This window comes from Pelophylax lessonae (assembly GCF_965119305.1).
Source record: "Pelophylax lessonae genome assembly, chromosome: 4".
In the NCBI taxonomy this organism is placed as follows: Eukaryota; Metazoa; Chordata; class Amphibia; order Anura; family Ranidae; genus Pelophylax; species Pelophylax lessonae.
Window position 1 is genome coordinate 600,354,064 of NC_138771.1, and position 23,526 is coordinate 600,377,589.

At 46.8% G+C, this 23,526-nt stretch overlaps 1 protein-coding gene across 1 annotated transcript; it reads right to left on the minus strand.

Annotated features, from left to right (window-relative positions):
* Window positions 1–3,925: 3,925 nt before the first annotated feature.
* TMED1 (transmembrane p24 trafficking protein 1) lies at window positions 3,926–22,858 on the minus strand. The gene is made up of 4 exons (XM_082256933.1): window positions 22,625–22,858; window positions 19,017–19,114; window positions 18,713–18,896; window positions 3,926–4,534 (listed from the first exon to the last, which is right to left on the minus strand). Exons 1-4 carry the CDS (start codon window positions 22,784–22,786, stop codon window positions 4,316–4,318), a joined length of 663 nt encoding a protein of 220 aa, XP_082113059.1. The 5' UTR covers window positions 22,787–22,858; the 3' UTR covers window positions 3,926–4,315.
* Window positions 22,859–23,526: the final 668 nt, after the last annotated feature.

Consider the following 23,526-nt stretch of genomic DNA (forward strand, 5'->3'; position numbering starts at 1 on the left):
GGCAGTCCCCGAGGTACATACATCCAACTTACATACGACCCAGACTTACAGGGAGACAACAGGAAGGGAGAGGAAATCTCCCCCTAGGAAGGAAAATTCAGTTCTGGAAGAGCTATCATGGGAAAAAGATGTCTCCACTGAAGCTTTATCACAAATCCTCGTTTTCATGACAACCCAATCCAATTGTCACCAAGACAGGAAGTGAGGTGAAATCTTCTGAACAGGGGCACAGACAGCAAAACCAATATTACAGGGGGTGTTAATGCTTCCCCATGCTATCCAAAAAAAAAAAAAATCTACCTGTTCCAACTTACATACAAATTCAACTTAATAAATCTACTGATGTGGTTTATAAAACACAGGGACTGCCTGTATACCCCCCTTCCCCCCCCAAAAAAAAAGGGCACTAAAAGAAAAAGGGTGATCTGAGACAATGAAGCCAGCTCAGGCCTTACAAGATACGTACTGCATCAAATATACTTTAGAAGAATAAAAATACACGTCTCAAACATTACATAGAATTTAAAAAAAGTTGCTTAAAAATATTAATGGCAAATTCCACCTTTTAAACAATCCACAGATGATCATATCAGACGATCCTCGCAGTTCACTCCCAAGAAATTAGGAGCAGTTATCAAAGAAATCAGCTGCAATGGCACCTACAGAGCACAATCTGTACCCCCTCCCCGGATGACTCTATGAGAGCTATCATACATATGTGCTAGCAGCAGCTTCCCTTCCAAGTAAATGCGTAGGTGGTCCAAATCATCTGAGAGAAGCTCGTAGTCACCATCTTCTTTAGTTCCTTGTTAAAGCTTCCAAGCATTTGAAAGGCATGATTCTTGCTGGTGACAAGTAATGATTTAAGCTTCACATTTTATGGATGATTCCTATGAGAGATACTGCACATTTCATTATTGCACATAATTCAAATTGGACATATTGCTAATATACTGCATATCACCTACGAAAGTACAACTCTTTTTTTTTTTTGTTAAAGATGGATTTCCAGTTTCAACAGAAGACGGCTACCCGTTCAACACACAGATACCCTGCAGCCTTATTCACATAGTAGTGGAAGCTGCTTGCAATTTGTTACTGATCGATGGCCTACGGCACAGGTTTCTATAAATAGTGTACTTTTAATGAATAGGTTCACTTTTGGAACATATTACATGTTCCACCAATTTTAGAATGGAACATGTTCCAGCACCTGCAGACCCCCCCCCCCCCCCTCCCCGCACTTGCTGTCACTATTTCAAAACAGCAGGGCTCCACCAACATGGCTGCATTAATCATTCAGTTTTCTGTGAATGAATGTCTACAAGTACTCACCGATTGCAGCTGATGGCTTGTAGTTTTTAATGAGCTGCAAGGGCACTAGTGAACATCCTTGTAGTGGATTCTTCCTGCAATCAGGTAACTGCCTGGAAGACAGCCATGCTGAGAGTCTGCAAGTGCTGAACATTGCACCCATGATCTGCTGATGCAATGCACTGCAAGCTCCCAAGAAAAAAATATATATAAAAATAATAAATACACTTTTTTGCATTTACTATTTTTTTTTTAGAGGTGAACCTACCCCTTAACCTTGTACACCGAAGGCTTTGAAAGGACGCTCTCTATACACCTTCCCTGCCTTGTCCACCCAGAACTTAAAAGGGGGCCCTTATTGCACCTTCACAGCCTTGTACAACTGGGATTTGAAAATTGGGTTATGACACACCATCCCAGTCTTGACCACGCAGAGGGAGCCTCTCAACACATCTTCCCAGCCTTGTTCACCTGTGATTAAGGGGCTCTCAACACATCTTCCCAGTCTTGTTCACCTGTGATTTGTTTAAGGGGCTCTCAACACACCTTCTCAGCCTTGTACACCCAGGCTTTGAAAGAGGGCTCGCAACACACCTTCTATCAACCCTCCTATCCAAAATGCTATCTTGAAAGATTTCATAGTAGGAGTAGAATGGCTCAGTACAGGTTTGCATTTGGTAAAGCCTTCAGTTTATGCAGCAGTATTCCAAAATTAACAGGGCCAGCAGCATTTAGGGTATGTTGATGCTGCCAGACCATTCATTTACCCAGGAGAAGGCAATCCCTGTGCCAAGAAGAGCATGGCTTGGAGTCACACAAGGGTCCGATCCAACACGATAACCAGTGCACACCTGTAATACCTCTTATGATTGTACTGCTGTTCCGGAGGCTGGGATACTGCCACATAATTAGACTAAAGCCTCGTACACACGCAACGATTGTTGGCCGTGAATTTTTGGCCAACGTCCAATCGGCCGATTGTCGGCTTGTTAGTATGATGCTTCTGACAACCGACTGCAACTTTTCGGCCGAACAAAATCTGGTGTGCATGCTATAAAATTTTTGTTGGCCGTCAACAGAACGGCCGATTTTCCATCAGTCAGTACAGATTTCGGCAGACAAAAATCAGATGAGCAAGTCTCGGCATGCTCAGAGAAGAAAAAGCACACGGAAAGTCAACCAGCACATGACATCACTTCTGAAGTTGGTTGTTGTTGGCCAAGAAAACGTGTGTGCAGTCTAGAGCACATTTCAACCCACACAACAACACTGGACAAAAGACGCCCGATCGGTCGGCCAACAATCGATGCATGTGTACGAGGCATTAGGGAACAAATAGAACATTTCTATTGAAAGTGGAAATCCTCCTAACTAGGCCCATCTTCCAGCTCATCATTTACAAATACTAAAGATTAAAGAAATGTTCCATTACCCATAATAACCAGTCAGATGTGATCTTTCACTTTTTCAAGGCTGCAAAATAATTGGGGTGGACAAAATCTGGACCAGCCCAACCAAATATGATCAATCGGTTTCCAATCAGTGACTTAGGTGGGTGTTCAGTCTGTCTTCGCATCTGATGCGGTATAGCCCTCGCCCTGGACTCTATGAAAGTTGGGTGCTTTTACAGTGGCCTGAACTTAAAAAAGTTGAAGTTTTCTGGAACCTCTTAGAAACGTGAGCGCTGTACTGCAGCCACATTCAATACAGGACCGCAGAGCATACCGCTAAAATCCATAACCTAGATTTTCTGACATGCCTCGGATATGCTCCAAGACACTACATTTAGTGATTTCTTTGGCTTGCAATCCATCAGCACATTGTGAGTAGGCTACATTAGAAATACAATGTAAACCTAAAGTGAGCACAATGTATTATGGCACATTATATAGAACATACTTACCTTACATCAAATTAATATGGGAACAGATGTAACAGTAACTGCTACATTTGAAAGAACCCTACCTAGCATCTTTAGAAGTGTATTACAAGCGTTTTACAGCTTCAGGTGTTTTTGTTTAGCCAACAGAAAGCAATCGGGGAAGAAAATTAGGGGCGTTGAGCTGCTGTTTGAGCGGAAAACACACGAAAAAACGATCATTTACACGTTTTCAGGCATTTCTATTGAAGTCTATGGGGCCAAAAATGCTTGTAATCTGCCAAACAGAAGCTCATGTACTTTCTTGAGAGACAGGTGTTTTGCTTCAGGTGACAGAATGCTTATATGTGAACAGGGGTCATTGCAATGAATGGGATTTGGATTGGTGAACGTTGTAGAGCTTTTCACTTGGTTCACAGTGGATGCTAATCTTCAAGTCTACAATGTTTTATCTTTTTTTTTTTGCTTTTTAAGCGTGTGCAAAAACAGCTTCTGGTTATGGCGAGGGAAGATGTGCTCCCAGAGGCAGCAAATTCATACAATTCGATAAAATTATCACCTTTCTGAAAGTGGTTTGAATGCTTATCTCATAGCTGGGGAAGGGGGGGGGGGTGATAAGGAGTTGAACACCTTTGATCAGGTTCTATAACTCACATATCTAAATTAAGTTTGGTTGGGATGACCCACATCATCCAGTAAGAGATTGGCAGACCCATTCCCTAACCTCCTGCATATTAGAAACTGAAAGAGGGCAGCTGACTGGTTGTTTTAGGCAGCGCTCATTTCACACATAAAAGGAAGCACAATATCCCTCATGTTTGCTAGAAGCACCAAACAGCATCAACTGGGGGCCAGTCCATATTTTCCTGCATTCTTTGCATCGAGAGGTGGCTAATCTTACTTAAGTATCTTGCAGAGATGACAGTTTAGGTTCATGAGCTTACAAGGGTACAGTTCCCTGCATTCTGTCACACCTTTGTGCTTCATGGTTTTGAAGTCTGAACAGAGATTGCTTTAAAGTGACAATCATAGCAGGCTGGATGTACTGATTCTACATCCTTGGTGCTGGTGGAAGACTGTATAGATTTGAAACATTTGAACTCAAAACAGAGTGTCCTTCTGCTACGTCCTGGTCTTGCGTTTTTCATTGAAGAGGCTCTTCAGCATATAGACCTGGAGGAAGGCCACTGTCACCAGCACACCGAGATTGACTGCTGACCAAAAGTTGACTCTCTCCAGATTGCTCTCCTGTAAGTTACGGTCTCTGGCTTCAAAGGCTCGCAGGACTGTCTGCATTTGCATGCTGCGCTCTAGTCTGGCCCTCATACTTTCTATGGACTCCTGCAAAGAGGAGACAGGAAAAATAAATTTAAAACAGCAAAAGATTTCCCGTGGAGAAGAAAAACCTTCTATAGTTGGTCATAGTAAACCCAGATCACTAAACCTGGAACCTTCATCAGTAGGATAGAGCTCCGTTTTCCCTTTAAAGAGGAAGTAAACCCTCCTCGGGAAGTTGTACCTATAGGTAAGCCTATGATAAGGCTTACCTATAGGTACTGTAAATATCTCCTAAACATGTACCGTTTAGGAGATATTTACCTTCGATGCATCCAGTGACGTCACCGGCGCATGCGTTATGAAGGAACGGCCGCTCGTGCCGTTCCTTCAGAGCCCCGTGCCGTGACTGTCGGCTCCCGTGCGCGTGCGCGGGAGTGACGTCACCGCGGCTCCGGCCAATCAGATGGCCGGATGCCACGATCCCGGAAGACGGGCGACTAGACATGTCGCCCGTCATAGAGGTGAGCGGACGGTACGGCGGGGGCTCGTTCTAAGGTAAGTATTTCATAATGAGCTAGTATGCGATGCATACTAGCTCATTATGTATTTCTCTTTCAGGTTGTAGAAAAAAAAAAAAAAATTTTTACCGAGTTTACAACCTCTTTAAATCTGAACTCCAGAATTTAAAAAAAACAAAAAAACAAGGGGTAAAGGGAAAACCCTTGCACTGGGGTTTACCCAGCACAGCAAGAGTTAAATACTTGTTTGGACGAGGTAGTGCCCCCCCCCCCCCCCCCCAATGCTTTTGGTTGTGGGCAGACCCTGGGCGTCCTCAATTATAGTTAGATTTACTAAAACTGGAAAGTGTAGAATCTGTTGCAGCTGTGCATGGTAGCCAGTTTCTAACTTCAGCTTGTTCAATTAAAGTGATTGTAATGACAGAAGGTTTTTATTTTATTGCATTTTATGCATCAAGATAAACCACCTTCTGTGCGCAGCAGCCCCCCCAATACTTACCTGAGCCCCATCTCTTTCCAGTAATGTTGCAGGAGAGACTCGAATGCCCAGGACTCTACTCTTCATTGACTGAGACAGCAGCGGAACACCATTGGCTCCTGCTGCTATCAAAGTCAGAAAGCCAATAAGAGAGGCGGGGGGGAGGGGGGGGCCTAGCCAGGCTCGGTGTCTGAATGGACACACGGATCTGCGACTCGGCTGCCCTATAGCAAGCTGCTTGCTGTGGGGGCACTCAACTGGAAAGCCAGGCCAGGAGACCTGAAGAGGGACCCGAGGAGGAGGATCTGGGATGCTCTATGGGTTTGTCAGAAGGGTGGCGAGGAGGCTTGCGGAATGTGGAATACGGCAAATACAGTGGGTAATGAAAATAATCACCCCCCTTTAAAATAATCACATTTTGTAGCTTTGCATCCTGAAAGATGACCAAACACAGTTTTTGTTTTATCCAGCTGTATTTACTCAGTGCAACTTAGAACATCCAAGTGAAAGATATAACACCAACAGGTCAGAAAAAAAATGAATATACAAATCACTGAGTTGGAAAAAGGATCACCCCCTGCTAAAATAGACTTGTAAACTCAATCAGGTGTAGATAATCACCTTCCCAATGACACACAAAGCCATTTGACTTTCAACTGTGTTCATTTTGATTAGCTTAGCATTAAAAGAGCTTTCCTGGAGCATTTCAGCCCATGATAGTGCAACTGAAGCAATCGCCTAGGAGTGGCAAAGCAAGGTCAAAAGATTTCGGAATAAAGTTGGACAGCCACAAGTCAGGAGCTGGATACAAAAAAAAAAAAAAAAAAACAAAAAAAAAAAAAAAAAGAAGGTTTATCAATGTCTAGAAGCACAGTGAAGTCTTTTTAAGAAGCGGAAGGTTTTTGGTACAACACAGACCCTCCCTGGATCAAGATGTCGCTCCAAACTGGATGAAAGAGCCAGGAGGAAACTGGTCAGAGAGGCTACCAAGAGGCCTACAGCAACTCTGAAGCAGTTGCACACAATGACCACTCGGTCATAAATTCCTGCATGTGACAATAACAAATTCTCCACAAATGTGAGTTGTATGAGAGGGTTGCAAGAGAAAAGTCACCCCTTTAAGTAAGGTCACATGCAGTCACGACTAAACTTTGCCGAAACGCACCTTGAAGATTCTGAGGCCACATGGAAAATTCAAGTTAGACTTAGCGGTAACTTGTTTTCTAATAGTCTTTCAGGACAGCACCGAGAGATGGCTCCTCCCTCTCACCAACAGGAAACACCCCATCCACCAGATTTTAAAAAGGAGGCTTCTCCCACCATTCCTCAGTTGTAGAAGAGTACCTCCAGCCCATGCTGGAACACAAACAAATATGGCTAATAACAGCAAAATTATACAATAGGGCGGCTCCTGCTGTCCTGAAAACTATTGGAAAACAAGTTACCGGCAAGTCCAACTTGAATTTTCCCTTAACATCTTTCAGGGCAGCACCTTGAGAGGATTATCGAGACTTGCTTAGCTTAAGGAGGGACCACAGCATGAAGGACCTTTCTGCCAAAAGCCTGGTCCCCGGCTGCCAAAATGTCCAACCTATAATGTTGTGCAAACGTAAAGTAACTTGACCACGTAGCCGCGAAATAGTCTCTAAAGGTTCAAAAGGTTCCTTTGTAAAGGCCTGAAGAACTACTGATATGTCCCAATTGGGAAAACTCTTGGTAGGTGCTGGTCTGGAACGGGTAAGAGCCTTAAAGAACCTGGCGACCAGGGCTTCTGAGGCAATTGATTTTTCTAAAAAATACTCCTAAGGCTGCTACTTGCACCTTGAGGGTACTCACGGCCAAACCCTTTTCTGCATAATTTTGTAGAAATTCCAAAATTGACACAATTCTTTCCAAGTTTTGATTCCTTGTTAGTTGTGGAGTCCTTGTTGTTGTTGTTGTTGGGGTTATAAGTTTTCAAAACTTTTGCATACATGTCTCTAGTAACCTTCTTCCTACTGGAAAGTAAAGTGGTTACTACCGCTTCTGAGAGTCCTTTATTTTTTTAGGATTTGCGCCTCAGATACCAATCGATAAGGTTCAGCCTGGCTACCTCTGGGTGACAGACTGGGCCCTGAAGAAGCAAGTCCTGACGAGGAGGGAGCTGAAAGGCAGGCTTGGCTGTCCCATGTGCAGGGTGGAGCGTGGCACCTTTTACCATTTGCTCTGGACATGTACCGAGGTCCAGGGCTTTTGGGAGCAGGTGGTTAGATTTCTACATGATACCATGGGGTCTCCTTTGACCCTGGTTCCGAAATTCTGTTTACTAGGAATACCCCCTGATATTAATATAGATAAATATACCACACTGTTTTTGCATGAGACACTGTTTCTCGCTAGGAAGTGTTTGGCCCGCCGCTGGATGAGAGATTCACCTCCATCTATACAGGACTGGCTCCGGGAGATCAATGTAACCTTGCCCTATAAAAAACTGATCTACTCCCATAGAGGAAGTGTATCCAAGTATAATAAGATATGGGATAGGTGGGTTCAGGCCCCAGAGACGTGCATGCCATCTGAATAAAGCCACATAAGAGATCGTTCTAATTTCAGGGAGTGGTACAGCTGTTTGTTTTCATTCTTTGTGTTTCCTCTGTTTCCTTTCCTTCCCTAGGGAGGGGACGTATTAGTAATGCATATTATTAGTAGTATGTACAAAATGACAGATATCAGTCTACTTGTATTGTGTTCCTCGGCTTCCTTTAATTGCAGTACAGGTTCCTCTATATGAACCCTTGTTTGATATATGTAAATTAGTTTGGTTTACTCATTCCTTAAAATTTCAAGATGTGTATTGTACAAAGTTGTATAGTTTTTGCTTTGATTTATTACAATAAAGAACTTGTTGAAAAAAAAAAAAAAAAAAAAAAAGAAAGGCAGGCTTGGCTGCAAACTGAAGCACAGTTGAAAACCAGACTCTTTTGGGCCAATATGGAGGGATCAGGATCACTGATGTTTTTTCCTTCTGTATCTTCCTTAGTACAAGAGGGATAAGCAGAAAGGGGGGAAAAGCGTAGCCCAAGCAGAAGTTCCAGGGTTGCGCTAGAGAATGCGTCCCCAGAGAATTGTTGTTTCTGTGGAGTGAGAAGTAAAGCGGAAGTTTTGCGTTTTCTCTTGCTGCAAACAGATCCACTTCTGGTTGTCCAAGTCTTGACGATCAGTGCAAAGACTTCTGGATTTAAGCTCCACTCTGCTTCCCAAATTTTTTGCCTGCTTAAGAAATCAGCCACTTTGTTCAGTGTGCCCTTGATATGGATTGCTGACAAGGAAAGCAATTGTCTTTCTGCCCATTCCAGGATTTTGGTTGCTAATAATTGTAGGGTTCTGCTTATTGTGCCCCCTTGTTTGTTCAAATATGCCACTGTCGTGGCGTTGTCCGATAGGACTTGTACATGAGTCCCTTGGAGGTTTGGAGAGAAGGTAGCAAGAGCCAGGGCGACTGCCTTTAACTCCCTCCAATTTGAAGACTTCCCTGTCTCTCTATTTGAGACCAAGCACCCTGTGCCAGGTTTTGATTCCAGTGGGCTCCCCAACCCCATCTGCTGGCATCTTATTCTTTGGTCTACCAGGAAGGTCCAGGCCAATTCCCTTGATAATGTTGCTTGGTTTCTCCAGCACCAGAGGGTCCTCTTGACCTTGGTGGGGATTTTTACTTTTGTCTCCAAAGTTTCTGGATTGTGATCCCAGACTCTTAGTAGTAGGAAGTATTGGAGCAGCCGAAAATGGAGCCTTGCCCATTGGATGGCTGGAATTGACGAAGTTAGGTTTCCCAGAGCTGACATAACACTTCTGACCGACCATTCTTGATTTGTTTGCAGCATAGCCACTATACTTTGGATCTTGGCTTGCTTGTCTTCTGGGAGGAAGATTTTTTTGTTCTACTGAGCTTATCTGAAACCCCAGGAACTGTACCCGCTGTGCTGGTGTGAGGTTCGACTTCTGGAAATTCACTATCCAGCCCAGAGCTTCTAGGTGAACTCTGGCTTTGTTTAGAGCTCTTTGAAGCTTCTCCTCGGAAGGGGCAAAGAAAAGTAGGTCGTCCAAGTATGGTATCACAGAGATTCCCTGTAGACGGAGGGGCACTAGACACTCTGCCATCACCTTTGTAAAAATCAGAGGGGCTGATGACAGGCCAAAGGGAAGGGCTTTGAATTGAAGATGAAGGATTTCCTTCCCCATATCCACAGCCAACCTCAGGAATCTTTGGAAATGAGAGGCTATGGGGATATGTAGATAGGCATCCCTTAACCAAAGGATGCTTCATAGCATCAATAGACTTAACAGGGTTCTGACTGTGAAAATTGAGTCCATCCGAAATTTCCTGTACAGAACTGACCTGTTTAGTGGTTTCAAGTTGAGGATAAGATGGAAATCCCCCGATGGTTTCTTTATCAGGAAAATATGGGAATAAAATCCCTGATGCCGTTTGTACCAGACTCACAACTCCCTGTCGCATCAGGTCCTTTAAAAGGTCTGTCATAGCCAGGGCTTTTGTTGCGTCTCTTGGGAGGTTCGTGACAAAGAACCTTTTGGGAGGAGGCTCCAAAATCTCGGATTTTGTAGCCTTGGGACAGCATATCCAGAATATACTGACTTTCTGTCATGGCTGCCCAGTAGGGGAGGAATTCTTTTAATCTTCCTCCCACCAGCAAAGTCTTATTGCGTTTTGCTGGCTGACGCAGGAGGATGGAAATGGACGCTTCCTTTCCCCCTGGGTCTTTGCGCTGGACAATTTCTTCTCTTCTCTTCGGGCCTGCTATCCTGCTGAGTTTTTTGAGGTTGAAAAAGCCGCTTAGTTGGCTGCTTTTTCTTTTTAATAGGAAAAGACCTCTTTTTGTCTGCTGTTCTATCTAAAACAGAGTCTAACTCAGGGCCGAAGAGGAGATCTCCTTGGAACGGGATTCCGCAGTTTGTTTTTGGAAGCCGCGTCTCCAGGCCAAGTCTTTAACCAAAGAGCTTTTCTAGCAGAGTTGGTTAGTGCTGCTGACCTTGCCGTCATCTTCACCGATTCCGCTGATGCATCTGCAATAAATGCTATAGCCGTGGATAGAGTGGAGAATGAGTCTAGGATTTCTTGTTTTGGGGAATCTGCTGTAATATGGGCCTTTAGCTGGCTAACCCAGTATTCCAAATTCCTGGATACGCAGGCCATTGCCATGGGCAGGCTTAAGATTGCTCATAATGGTATGCCAGGCTTTCTTGAGCTGTTGGTCCATCTTCTTATCCATTGGATCCCCTAGCACTCCCATGTCTTTGAATGCTAGGTCAGTTGACCTAGAAACCTGGGAAAAGGCCTGCATCAATTTTTGGAACCTTATTCCAGGGGGCCCCTGGGTCCTCACCAAAAGGAAAACACCTCTTAAAGGCTTTGGGGAAGAAGGGCTTCCTTTCTGACTCAGCCCACTCATTTCTGAAACGGTTTGATGCACCAGAAAGGTGCGACACTTAGGATGTATACAAGCCTGGGTGAACCTATCGTGCAGGGATAGCTCCTTTTCCTCTTATAAACTGCCTTTAATAGACCATCTACCTGTTCTAAGGACAATTTATATTTAGAGGGTATGTTTTGAACCCCTTCCTCCTCTTCTTCCTCTGACTCCTCTTTGGAATGTGAGGGGGAATGACTTCCTTGGGTGGGAGGAACCATTTCTGTTTCCACCCAAGGAACCAATTGGGAGCCCCGAGAAGAGTGTGAAGCTGATGGCTGACTCAAGGAGGGATGACTGGAAAGATTGAATGGTAGCATCCAATTCCTTCCTTACAGATGCAATTAAATCGCTACATGCTGAAGACGCTTTTTCTTTCACCAAGGCGTCAATACATCCTTGGCAGAGTGACTTTTTCCAAAGTTCAGACAACTTTGTTTGGCATGAGGGGCCTTTTCCTTTAGCTATCGCTTCAGAAATTTTAACCAGTAAAACATGATAGAAAAACACAAAAAAATCTTTCTAAGGAGTCAGCCTATACCTCAGGGCCACCTAGGTGCACAGAAGACATTAAGATAAGCCCCATGTGCCTTAACAGGCCACCGGGGGGGGGGGGGGGGGGTAAAAAGGAAGGAGAGAGACCCCACAGTAAGACCAGGTAAATACAGTTACCCCTTACCTGGGCCTTGCTGGTGCCTGTCCCACTTGGTGCAGAAGCTGTCTCCATCACGGCGCTGGCGTGTTCTGTGGCTTTAGGGTACCGGTTGCGGAGACCCAAAGCGCCCCTGCGCTGGACCAGAACCAGAATAAGCACCAGCTTGCTCCTCCCCTCTTCCCCTGCATCCGGGGAAATGACGCCGCGCGCCCCCTGTACGAGCGCCGCTCCACCTGGAAACCTCGCTTCCAGCCGGACGAGCGGCACTCGATCCGGGTAAAGCGCCAGAAAGTTGAAGAAGCGGTGAGAAAAATTAAAGTTACTTACTGGTAACGTCTTTTCCAGTAGTCTTTCAGGACAGGCACTTCTGAGAGAACCTGGCTCCTCCCTTCTTAGGAAACACCGCCCCAATTTATTGGATTTAAGCCTCCCTCCAGCTGGCTGCCACAGTTCTTTACGAGTACCTCCGGCCACTGGGGAGACACAAAGATATATCATACTAACCTCCATCCTCTGATCATCTTATATTCAGACCTTCTTCGGGTGGGTATTAGTGCTGTCCTGAAAGACTACTGGAAAAGACGTTACCAGTAAGTAACTTTAATTTTCCCTTATCGTCTTTCAGGACAGGCACTTCTGAGAGGATAAGAGAGTACTTACTTTCAGGGTGGGACTACCGCTTGCAGGACTTTTCGCCCAAAAGCCTGATCTTTAGCGGATAGCAGGTCCAGTCTATAGTGTTTGGAAAAAGTTGTGTAGCTGGACCAAGTTGCTGCCCGACAGATCTGCTCCGGGGTAGCACCAGCTCTTTCCGCCTGAGAGGCCGCCATTGCTCTTGTAGAGTGCGCCTTAATACCCATAGGGACCTCCTTACCGAAAAGCCTATAAGCATCACAGATGATTAATCTAAGCCATCTGGCTATTGAACGCCTGGACGCTTTAGTACCCTTCTTTGAACTATTAAATAAAACAAAAAAAAAAGAGTCTGACTTCCTGAACTCCTTCGTGATGTTTAGGTATTGCAGAATGCATCTTCTGACATCTAAACTATGAAAACGAATTTCCTGTTCCCTCACAGGCTCTGAACAAAACGTCGGTAGCACTATCTCCTGGTCTCTATGGAACCTTGAGACTACCTTGGGTAGAAACGCTGGATCGGTTTTAAAGATAACCCGATCTGCAAAAATTTGTAAAAAAGGTGCTTTAACCGAAAGGGCCTCTAGCTCACTAACCCGCCTGGCGGTCGTGATTGCCACTAAAAAAACTGTCTTGAGGGTTAAATTTCTCACCGAACAAGACTCCAATGGCTCAAATGGCTCTTTAATGAGAGCCTGCAAAACTAAAGACAAATCCCACATTGGAAATGGGAGATTTCTTGTTGGTCTTTGCCTATTCAGGGCTTTGAAAAAACGGATCACCCAGGGATCTTTTGCTAAAGGTATTTCGAGGAATACGCTAATGGCTGAAATTTGGCCTTTTAGGGTGCTGATGGCTAACCCTTTGTTAGCCCTCTCTTGTAGGAACTCGAGTACTGATACTGTACTTCCTGCGTCTAAAGAGCTTGCTTTGCACCAGTTTCTAAAAAACTTCCAAGTTTTTAGGTAGATGCTCTGTGTCTCTTTCTTCCTGCTTCCTAGCAGAGTCTGCACCAGTTGGCCCGAGAAACCCTTGCTCTTTAACAGTTCTTCTTCAGTAGCCAAGCTGCAAGGTTCCAATGTTGTGTCTGAGGACAGAGTACTGGGCCCTGGGAGAGGAGATCTTCTCTCACTGGTAGCAACCAGGGGGGCTCTACCGCTAAGCGATTTAGGGTCGAGAACCACGGTCTCCTCGGCCAATGTGGTGCTATAAGTATTAGCGTCGTACTTTCCTCCTGAAACTTCCTCAAGACCGCTGGTATTAGCACTGGTGGGGGGAAGGCATAGGATTTGGGGAACACCCAGGGTTGAGCTAGAGCATCCACCCCTAGAGCTCCGTCCCATCTGCTCAGGGAAAAATATTGAGGTGTCTTTGTGTTCTGCCGTGAGGCAAACAGGTCGATGTTTGGCATTCCCCATCTCTGGGTAATTCCATTGAACACCTCCTGATTTAACGTCCAGTCTCCTTCTCTTACCTTCTTTCTGCTGAGAAAGTCGGCTAGTTGATTTAACTCTCCCTTGAGATGAACTGCCGAAAGAGAGAGAACTTGGACCTCGGCCCATTGCAAGATCTTCTTTGCCAGACCCCATAGGAGATTGCTTCTGGTTCCCCCCTGTCGGTTTAGATATGCTACCACTGTGGCATTGTCTGACCGTACCTGAATTCGGTGTCCCTGCAAGTCCTCCTGGAAGGCTCTGAGGGCTAACTCTACCGCCCTCAATTCCCTCCAATTGGAGGATTGTTTTGCTTCCTCCAGTCCCCAGGTCCCCTGGGCTAGCTTGGATCCCAGATGGGCCCCCCAGCCTATGCCGCTTGCATCTGTGGTGATGATGGTGGAGGCTATCTGAACCCAACAGAGGCCTTGTGATAGGTTTTCGGCTTTTCTCCACCACCACAGAGATCTTTTCACTGCGGTTGGGATCTGTATGAAGGTATCCAGGGAATCCTGGCTGCGGTCCCAAGCTTCCACGATGAATAGTTGCAGGGGACGAAAGCGCAGGCCTGCCCACTGAACTGCTGGGATGGCTGCTGTTAGTAACCCCAGTATAGACATGGATTGTCTGACTGAGATCGCTTGGTTTGCTTGCAACTGTCCTACTGCCTTGTTTATTTTCTGCTTTTTGTCCGGGGGTAAGAAGATTTTTTGGACCCTGGAGTCTATCTCGTACCCCAAGAACAATATCCTTTGTGTTGGTACTAAGGAGGATTTTTCTAAATTTAGTAGCCAACCCAGGTCTTCCAGAATCCGTGTTGCATCCCGGAGATCCCTGGACAATTGTTCTTGGGAGTGGGCGAACAACAGCAGGTCGTCTAGGTATGCGATTACCGACAAACCCTGTAGTCGCATAAATGCCAAGGTCTCTGCCATTACCTTCGTGAATATTCGGGGGGACGAGGAGAGGCCAAAAGGGAGGGCCTGAAATTGCCAGTGTTGAATGTCCTCCCCTGTTTTTACGGCTAACCTCAGGAACTTTTGGCTTTTCTCTGCAATGGGAATGTGCAGGTATGCATCCTTGAGATCTATCGAGGCCATATAGCACTGTGGGGGAAGGATGGTTCTTATTGAATAGATAGAGTCCATCCTGAACTTCCTGTATCTGATTGAACGATTCAGGGGTTTTAAGTTTAGGATTAACCTGTAACTGCCTGAGGGCTTTATCACCACAAAGATGTGGGAGTAAAAACCTTCTCCCACTTCCTTTGCTGAAACTCTCCGAATGACGTTTTGTATTTTTAGTTCCTTGAGAGAGGAGAGTATGGCCCTGGACTTCTTGTTCGCATTTTGGCAGATGGGTGATTAACATTCTGGCAGGAGGGGGGCTTGAGAACTCCAGCTGATAACCCTGTCTTATTATCTGCAGGATAAAGGGGCTGGAGGTGATCTCTTCCCACCGAGGGAGAAAGGTCCCCAGTCTTCCTCCCACAGTGGTGAGGTTGTCATTGAGACTTCTTGGGCTGTTCAGGAGGGCGAAAAATAGCCCCCCCGCGGCCCTTCCCTCTTTGACTCCAGGATCTTTTCTGTCCTTCAGATTTCTTTGGAGCCGAAAAATTTTTCTGGGGATAGGACTTTCTATTGAATCCCGTCTTTTTCCCCTGTTTAATTGGGAAGGATTTCTTTCGGTCTGCCGTGTGATCCAGGACGGTTTCTAATCCTGGACCAAATAAGCGGTCCCCTGTAAATGGGATCCCACACAATTTGGCTTTAGAGCCCCCGTCTCCTTGCCAAGTTTTTAACCAGAGGGCTCTTCTAGCCGAATTGGTTAAGGCCGATGACCTGGCCGTCATGCGCACCGACTCCGCAGAGGCATCCGCTATGTATGCTACTCCCCGTAGTAACATGGGAAATGAGGATAATATGGTCTCCTTACCAGTCTCAGCCTCAATATGTGCCTTTATCTGAGTTAGCCAATACTCCATGTTTCTGGCTACTACCGTAATTGCCATGGCAGGCTTAAGATTTCCTAGAGCTGAGTCCCAGGCTTTCTTCAGGAGGGAGTCTGCTCGCTTATCCATGGGATCAGGGAGTGATCCCATATCCTCGAAAGCCAAGTCCGTATGCCTGGAGACTCGCGAAAAGGCTGCGTCCAGTTTAGGTGATTTGTTCCAGACCGCCGAATCATCCTCAGAAAAAGGAAATCATCTTTTCAGAGCTCCTGAAAAGAAGGGTTTCCTTTCTGGATCCTGCCACTCGCTCTTTATAGTGTCTACTAGGACTTCGTGTACTGGAAAAACCTTTTTCTTTGGTTTGCCCAGACTCGCGTACATTTGATCATGCAAAGATAATGTTTTCTTCTCTTCCTGGATTCCTAGAGTGGTGTGGATAGCCGCTATCAGGCCTTCCACCTCTTCCAGAGACAGCTTGTATCTAGAGGTTCTTTTGGATTCCCCATCCGACCCCTCTGCCTCAGATTCCCCTGGGGAATTGGGGGGTGTGCTATCGCACTCTTCCCCTTGATGTACAGAACCCGCAGGTGCCTCCCCACTTGTAGAGGGTAGTAACTGCGGTGTTGGAGCATTTTCCTGCCGTGCCGACTGGGGGGAACTCTGTGGAAGCTGGGTGTTAGCAAACAATTCCTTAAAGGATTGGAAAGTGCTAGCAAGCTCCTTGACAGAGGTGGCTAAATCTGCGTTTTGACTTTCCGTGTGTTCCTTCACTAAACTCTCCAGACATTCTTTGCATAAGGGTTTAGTCCAAGTTTCCCCCATATTCTCTTTGCAGGAAGGGCATCTCTTCTTGGAAACATGGGCTGGCTTTTTCTCTGAGGCTTTCTGTAATTTCAAATATAAAAGGCATAGTTTAAAATCCACTACCTAATGCTCCCCAGCCTGCACAGCTTGCCCCACCAGAGGGTGTTGCTAGGGACGACCATCACCAAGAAGATCCCACAGTGTGACCCTCAGCCTCCCTACTCCCCTTAACTCTAAGGGAACAGAAAAATTGAGCTAGTGGGAGAAGTAAGGGAGAACCACCCCAGGCCTCCTTACCTTATGGTGGCTGGTGCTGTTATCTCCCGGAGCGGTAACTGAGGTATGTGCCTCCGACATGCTTCCTGGAGTGGCTCTTCTTAACCTGGCAGCTGTCCCCCAGCTTGCAGGACGCACCAGCCTTTCATATCTGGCGCGCTCACCGCCGCGACCCGGAACCGGAAGTCGCGGTTTGCCGCCGGAAGTGCCCGCCCCTACCGGAAGTGACGTCCCCCGTCATCCGGCCCGGCTGCTCCACACCGCCGCAAGCGGGGGGGGCGGAATGCACCATGGCGGACGCTCTCCCCAAGCGTGGTGAGCGGGCCCCCCAGCCAAGAAACTCCGCTGAGCGAGGCTGTGGTGATAAAAATTTTCTGCGGCCGACAGGTAAGCGGGTCCCCCCCGGTGCTGTCTTTCTTGGCCGCCTTCTGAGAGTACCTGACTCCCTCTAACTTCAGCCTCCTGGCTTCAGCTAAGGCTCCTCTTGGACGGTGTCTCCCCGCTGGAGGAAACACCAGAACTGAGGCAGCCAGCTGGAGGGAGGCTTAAATCCAATAATTTGGGGCGGTGTTTCCTAAGAAGGGAGGAGCCAGGTTCTCTCAGAAGTGCCTGTCCTGAAAGACGATAAGGGAAAAAATAGCCTCACCGCCAGCCAGAAATGCCATCCAGGGGCTGCACTCCCAGGGGTCCTTGCTCGTCTGAGCACTGAAAGGGAAGAGGGAGCCCATGCACTGCAGTAGGTCGCGTGAATGGGAGGAAGCAACCTCTCCATAAAAAAGGTAAGGTGGACGCAGGGCGCCCGGTCTCTCAGGACAGCACCTTAAGAGCCCCAGACTCCCCCACACAGGTGTTCCTTGGCTGGGGAAAACACAAAAACTGAGGAATGGTGGTAGAAGCCTCCTTTTAAAATCTGGTGGATGGAGTGTTTCCTGTTGGTGAAGTGTTAATGATTTGGCCTCAACACCAAGCAATAAGTCTTGTGGAAAACCAATACAGCTCACCATCCAAATAACACTGTCCCTGCAGTAAAGCATGGAGGTGGTAATATCCTGTTATGGGGGTGTTTCTCTGCAGCAGAGACTGGAGCACTTTTCAGAACAGAAGAAAAATGGATGGGGCAAAATGCCATCAAATTCTTGAGTCAAATCCGCTGCCCTCTGCAAGAAAGTTGTCAATGGGAAGAAGGTTTACCTTCCAACATAACAATGACCCAAAAGCACACAGCAAAAATGAGCACATAGTGGTTAAAGGAGAGAAATGAGAATGTCCTTGCATGGCCTAGTCAGAGCCAAGACTTAAACCCCATTGGAAATCTGTGGAATGACTTGAAGACTGCAGTCCACAAACAGTCACCATCAAATTTAATTGAACTTGAGCAGTTCAGCAAAGATGAGTGGGCAAATATTGCAAAGTCTAGATGTGCAAAGTTAGTAGAGACATATCCCAACAGACTAAAGGCTGTAAATTAAAGCAAAAAGATGGTTCAACAAAATACTGACACAAGGGGGTGATCCTTTTTCCAACTCAGCGATTCCGTTATTTTCTGACATGTTGGTTTTCTATTTTTCATTTAGATGTTAAAGGTTGTGCTGAGTAAATACAGCTGGATAAAAAACAAAAACTGTCTTCATTTCAGCCTGCAAAGCAACAAAGTGCAATTATTTTAAAGGTGTGTGTGTGTGTGTGTGTGTGTGTGTGTGTGTGTGTGTGTGTGTGTGTGTGTGTGTGTGTGTGTGTGTGTGTGTGTGTGTGTGTGTGGTGGGGGGTTGATTCTTTTCTATACCGACTGTATAGTTGATTTTAGTGACCCCCCCCCCCCCCCCAGACAAAACAAGCATTTAGTCCTTGCAGTGCAGGGGAATCTCCTCAACAAGGACAACTGTCCCCCCCCCCCCTCCCATTCTATAGAATCAGATTGTATGGTATATGGCTAGCTTACAATTGCACCGCTATGTGCTGAGAGTTTTGACAATTGTGAACGAGAATGGAAACACAAATGTAACATGAGAATCCCCCTAGACATACCTTGATGTCCTCCATCTTTATATCTAGAAGCTCATCAGGTTCCACCATATCAGCCCAGCTGTCCGGCTCCTCGTCTCCCTGCTGACTGTCAAATATGATCTCAAAAAACACCAGCTTCTCAGAAATGGTGCTGAACGAGTTGTCGAAGCAGATCATGTAGTCTCCAGCTTCTGTGGGCTCCACGCTGCTCCCAACAAGAGAGAGAGAAATCAGTTCAGGCCAAAGGTCAGTGACACAGAGCGCACAGGGAAACTATGGAGAGATGTAAAGGAGTAAAGGGCAGCACAGAGGATCATCTACTCACGTGTGGACCCCGTCTGATCTCCTATGCTCCATGATCAGCAAGATCCCTGAAGGGGTGGTGACGGAGAAGTCCACATCTAACCCGGCTCCACCAATAACCTGCAGGGGCAGCAAAGAGACAATGAAATCACTGAATATAGATGGAGCATAATCCTACCTACTGTGCTAACAGGGACCGACATTGTAGAAATATGGGGAGCGGTCATTGCCACTCTGTTTTCAAGTGGTTATCCCCATCCTGCAGCTTCACCACGTTGTTGTAATTCACTGATCTCTAACAAATACGCGTGTTGGATGTCCAAACATCATCACCTAAGCTGGCCATACAAGGATCGAAAACTTGATCTATGTACAGTTCAGGAGAAATCAATCCAATTGACTGGTCATGAACCAGCTTGCTGGAAAATGTTGCTTCAATCAGTGTGTGATCCAAAGATGAGCCAATGGGCTGAGCCACCATGAGCCAATGGGCTGCAACACTGATCTGTGTATTCTGACCGCGGGGGGAGGATTCCCCCATCCACTTCAAGTGTGTGGATGGGGGAATTAGACCTACGTCGCTGGACTCCTCCCCTTGTGGGCGGCGCATGCGCACCGCCAGAGACTCGCTCCCGCTGTTTTCAGTCACAGCGGGAGTCGGGCCAGGGGAGGAGTGGCGGCGATCGCCGCTGCTCTTCCCCGATCGTCGGGGAATCGAGTTTGGAGATCCGCCCGCTTGTGTAAACAAAGCGGGCGGATCTCCTAAGTGACAGGCAGGGTCAGATTGCAGGGTTCAGCATAGCTGAACATGTGATCTGTCCCTGTGTCACTCAGTCACCTCCCGCCACACACGTCAGTAAGCACCAGGCATACATTAACCCCTCCCTCTCCAATAAAATTAACCCCTTCCCTGCCAGTGTCATTTTTACAGTAACAGTGCATATGTATAGCACGGATTACTGCAGTAATGTCACTGGTAACCCCAAAAGTGTAAAAAATGTCAGTCAAGGGTCCGATCTGTCCGCCGCAATGTCGCAGTCCCGCAAAAAAACAAACAAAAAAAAAAAAATGCAGATCGCCGCCATTACTTGTTTTTTATTTTTTAACCAAACACGACAAAAATCTTTCCCTTAGTTAGTAAACGCAATAACTTTTGCGCAAACCAATCAAAATACGCTTATTGCGATTTTCTTTACCAAAAATATGTAGCAGAAAACAAATTGGCCATAAATGATAAAAAAAATTTTGATTTTTACATTTTTTGGGGGGGGGGGGGGGGGGAATTTCATATAAAAAAATGTGAGAAATATTGTTATTTTTTCAAAATTTTCGCTCTTTTTTGTTTATAGCGCAAAAAGTAAAAATCGCACAGGTGATCAAATACCACCAAAAGAAAGCTCCATTTGTGAGAAAAAAAGGACGCAAATTTCGTTTGGGTACAGCGTTGCATGACCGCGCAATTGTCAGTTAAAGTCGCACAGTGCCGAATGGCAAAAAGTGGCCTGGACGTAAGACAGCAAAATCCTCCGGTGGTAAAGTGGTTAATGAATTAAAAATAAAAAAGCAATAGTTACCCCAATATTTGTGTATAATGTGAAAGATGAAGTTACACCGAGTAAATAGATACCCAAAATGTAACGCTTTAAAATTGCCTATGCTCGTAAAATGCCTACAAACTAATGTACTTTAAAATCTCCATAAGCGATGCTTCAAACACCTTTACAGGTTACCAGTTTAGAGTTACAGAGGAGGTCTAGCGCTAGAATTATTGCTCTCGCTCCGACATTCGCAGCCATAACTCACGTGTGCTTCCAATACCATTTACTTATGTATACGCTTCTGCACAGATGGTGCTTTCATTTTTTTTTTTTTTTTTTTTTTTTTTTTTTTACATTTTATATACTGCCTAATTTTTTTTTGATAACTTTTATTCCCATTACAAAGAACGTAAACCTCTCTTGTTATAGAAATAAGGATGACAGGTCCTCTTTATGGAGAGATGTGGAGTCAAAAAGAGAGATTTACCTTTAAAAGTTAGAAAATAAAATTTGATCTTTCGCTTTATAATATAAATACATACAAATATATTTTATTCTAGCCTGGACCAGAAACGGGAGTCGACCAAAGAGAGTTTACTCTTAGAACGCCTATGGGTGCAGCCAGCCACACCACCAGATCCTCTCTCCGGCAAACGCTAAGCCTCAGAAACACCAGCAAGTGGCGGAGGGGGCGTCCCCTCCCGCCGCTTTAGAAAACAGGCTGCTTGCCACGTCGACCAAGGGTCACTGGCGCCCCCTCTCACTTCAACCAAGGGTCACTGGCGCCCCCTCCCCCCCCTCACTTCAACCAAGGGTCACTGGCACCCCCCCTTTCAACCAAGGGTCACTGGCGCCCCCTCTCACTCCAACCAAGGGTCACTGGCGCCCCCCCTTCAACCAAGGGTCACTGGCGCCCCCCCTTCAACCAAGGGTCACTGGCGCCCCCTCCCCCCCCTCCCTTCGACCAAGGGTCACTGGCGCCCCCTCCCTTCGACCAAGGGTCACTGGCGCCCCCTCCCTTCCACCAAGGGTCACTGGCGCCCCCTACAACAGCAAACGTGTAAGGAGAGAGCGAACCGCTCCGGTGAGGGGATGATCCCAAGCACATCCAGCACAGGTGCAGGCAAGGATCCGCAATCCAGGACAGCAACAATGGGAGGAAACAAGGACCTGCACAACTGGGTGGAGATGCAAATCATAAAAGTCCAAATTTTATTGGATTCCAAAAATAAAAACACATCCAATGTGTGACCACAGCAGTCGGAGACATGGAAAAAAGCACGGCGGTTGACGCGTTTCACGGAATCTACCGCTTAGTCGTTGGTTACGACTAAGCGGTAGATTCCGTGAAACGCGTCAACCGCCGTGCTTTTTTCCATGTCTCCGACTGCTGTGGTCACACATTGGATGTGTTTTTATTTTTGGAATTCAATAAAATTTGGACTTTTATGATTTGCATCTCCACCCAGTTGTGCGGCTCCTTGTTTCCTCCCATTGTCACTGGCGCCCCCTCCCTTCGACCAAGGGTCACTGGCGCCCCCTCCCTTCCACCAACGGTCACTGGCGCCCCCTCCCTTCGACCAAGGGTCACTGGCGCCCCCTCCCTTCCACCAAGGGTCACTGGCACCCCCCCTTTCAACCAAGGGTCACTGGCGCCCCCTCTCACTCCAACCAAGGGTCACTGGCGCCCCCTCCCTTCCACCAAGGGTCACTGGCACCCCCTCCCTTCCACCAAGGGTCACTGGCGCCCCCTCCCTTCCACCAAGGGTCACGGACGCCCCCTCCCCCACTCACTGTGACCAAGGGTCACTGGTGCCTCTTCTTCCAGGGGCACCCCTCCTTGGATCAAGAAGTCAGACAAAGGCCACTGTCACCCCCCTTCGACCAAGAAGAGTGGGCACTCCAACTTCGACCAAGAGTCACGGCTGACACCCCCCATGTCAACTAAGGGTCACATAGCCTCCACCTTCCACCTAAATCTCCTGTCTCACAGGTAATCCCTGCCCCAGGTGTACTCTCTGCCCCAGGTGTACTCTCTGCCCCAGGTGTACTCTGACAGCCCCCCTCCCCCCAGTCTCTGGAAGGGTCTCACCTGGTACTCCACCTCCATGCTGCCATTGTACAGCGCCGTCTGATAGAAGCACTCCTGTCTCCCGGCCGGCAGCAGGAAAGTCAGCTCCGAGTCCTGGGGTTGTCCCAGCCCGGCCGCTAACACCGGCAGCAACAGCCAAAGCAAACCGCGGAAGGGAGCCATAGAGGCGGCTAAGACAGCGCTCACACGCCGAGGCCGCTTCCGTAACACCCAACTTCCCCTCCTACTGGCTACACCAACCGTCAGTCACCTCACCTCAGAGTCTCATTGGCGAGCGTCCCTTACAGTGAGCAGCCGTTCATTGGAGAACGCGTACAAATCACCGCCCCACCTTCGTTTTCCCTGTAAGGGCAAGAAGCTGATCTGGACCAATCAGATTTCTGCGTCGAGGGGCCAGTAATACCTAGAAACCCTGACCCGTGTACACGCCTCACCTGAACACAGCGGAGGCTCTGTCTACAGGGGGCGGGGACTAGAGAGGAATGGAATCTGCGCTACGATAAGATGGCGGCTGGAGACAGCTTCCATAATAGTGTATTTTTTTTACTGTACCAATATGAAAGAGGAAATCAAATAACAATTACTGTTTTTTTATAACAATTATTGAATATATCTTTATTCTAATGTATATTTATGTTTTGGATAAGGAGGTGTTAGAATATTTGTTTCACCTCCCCCCATCCTTTCTCATTGCCATACCACACAGCCACAGGAAATCCAAAATGTTATGCAAATATTTCATGTGAATCTGTTGCAAAGTGTTTTACATGGAGATCCTGCCAGTAACAGAACTTCCTATTGCGGGCTGACCACACTAAGCCACTGCTTTACAATTACCAGTAGAGCGTTGTCAGCCTGCCATGTGCATGCAGTTTGTCATCGGGGTGGGGGTTCTTTTTAGG

Excerpts from the sequence above, each read along its gene's own strand:
- TMED1 (XM_082256933.1), bottom strand. The coding sequence starts at position 22,786 with ATGGCTCCCTTCCGCGGTTTGCTTTGGCTGTTGCTGCCGGTGTTAGCG. Across the intron at positions 19,115-22,624 it reads GCATGGAGGTGGAGTACCAG|GTTATTGGTGGAGCCGGGTT; the intron begins GTGAGACCCTTC and ends CTGCCCCTGCAG. Across the intron at positions 18,897-19,016 it reads AGATCAGACGGGGTCCACAC|CGTGGAGCCCACAGAAGCTG; the intron begins GTGAGTAGATGA and ends TGTTGGGAGCAG.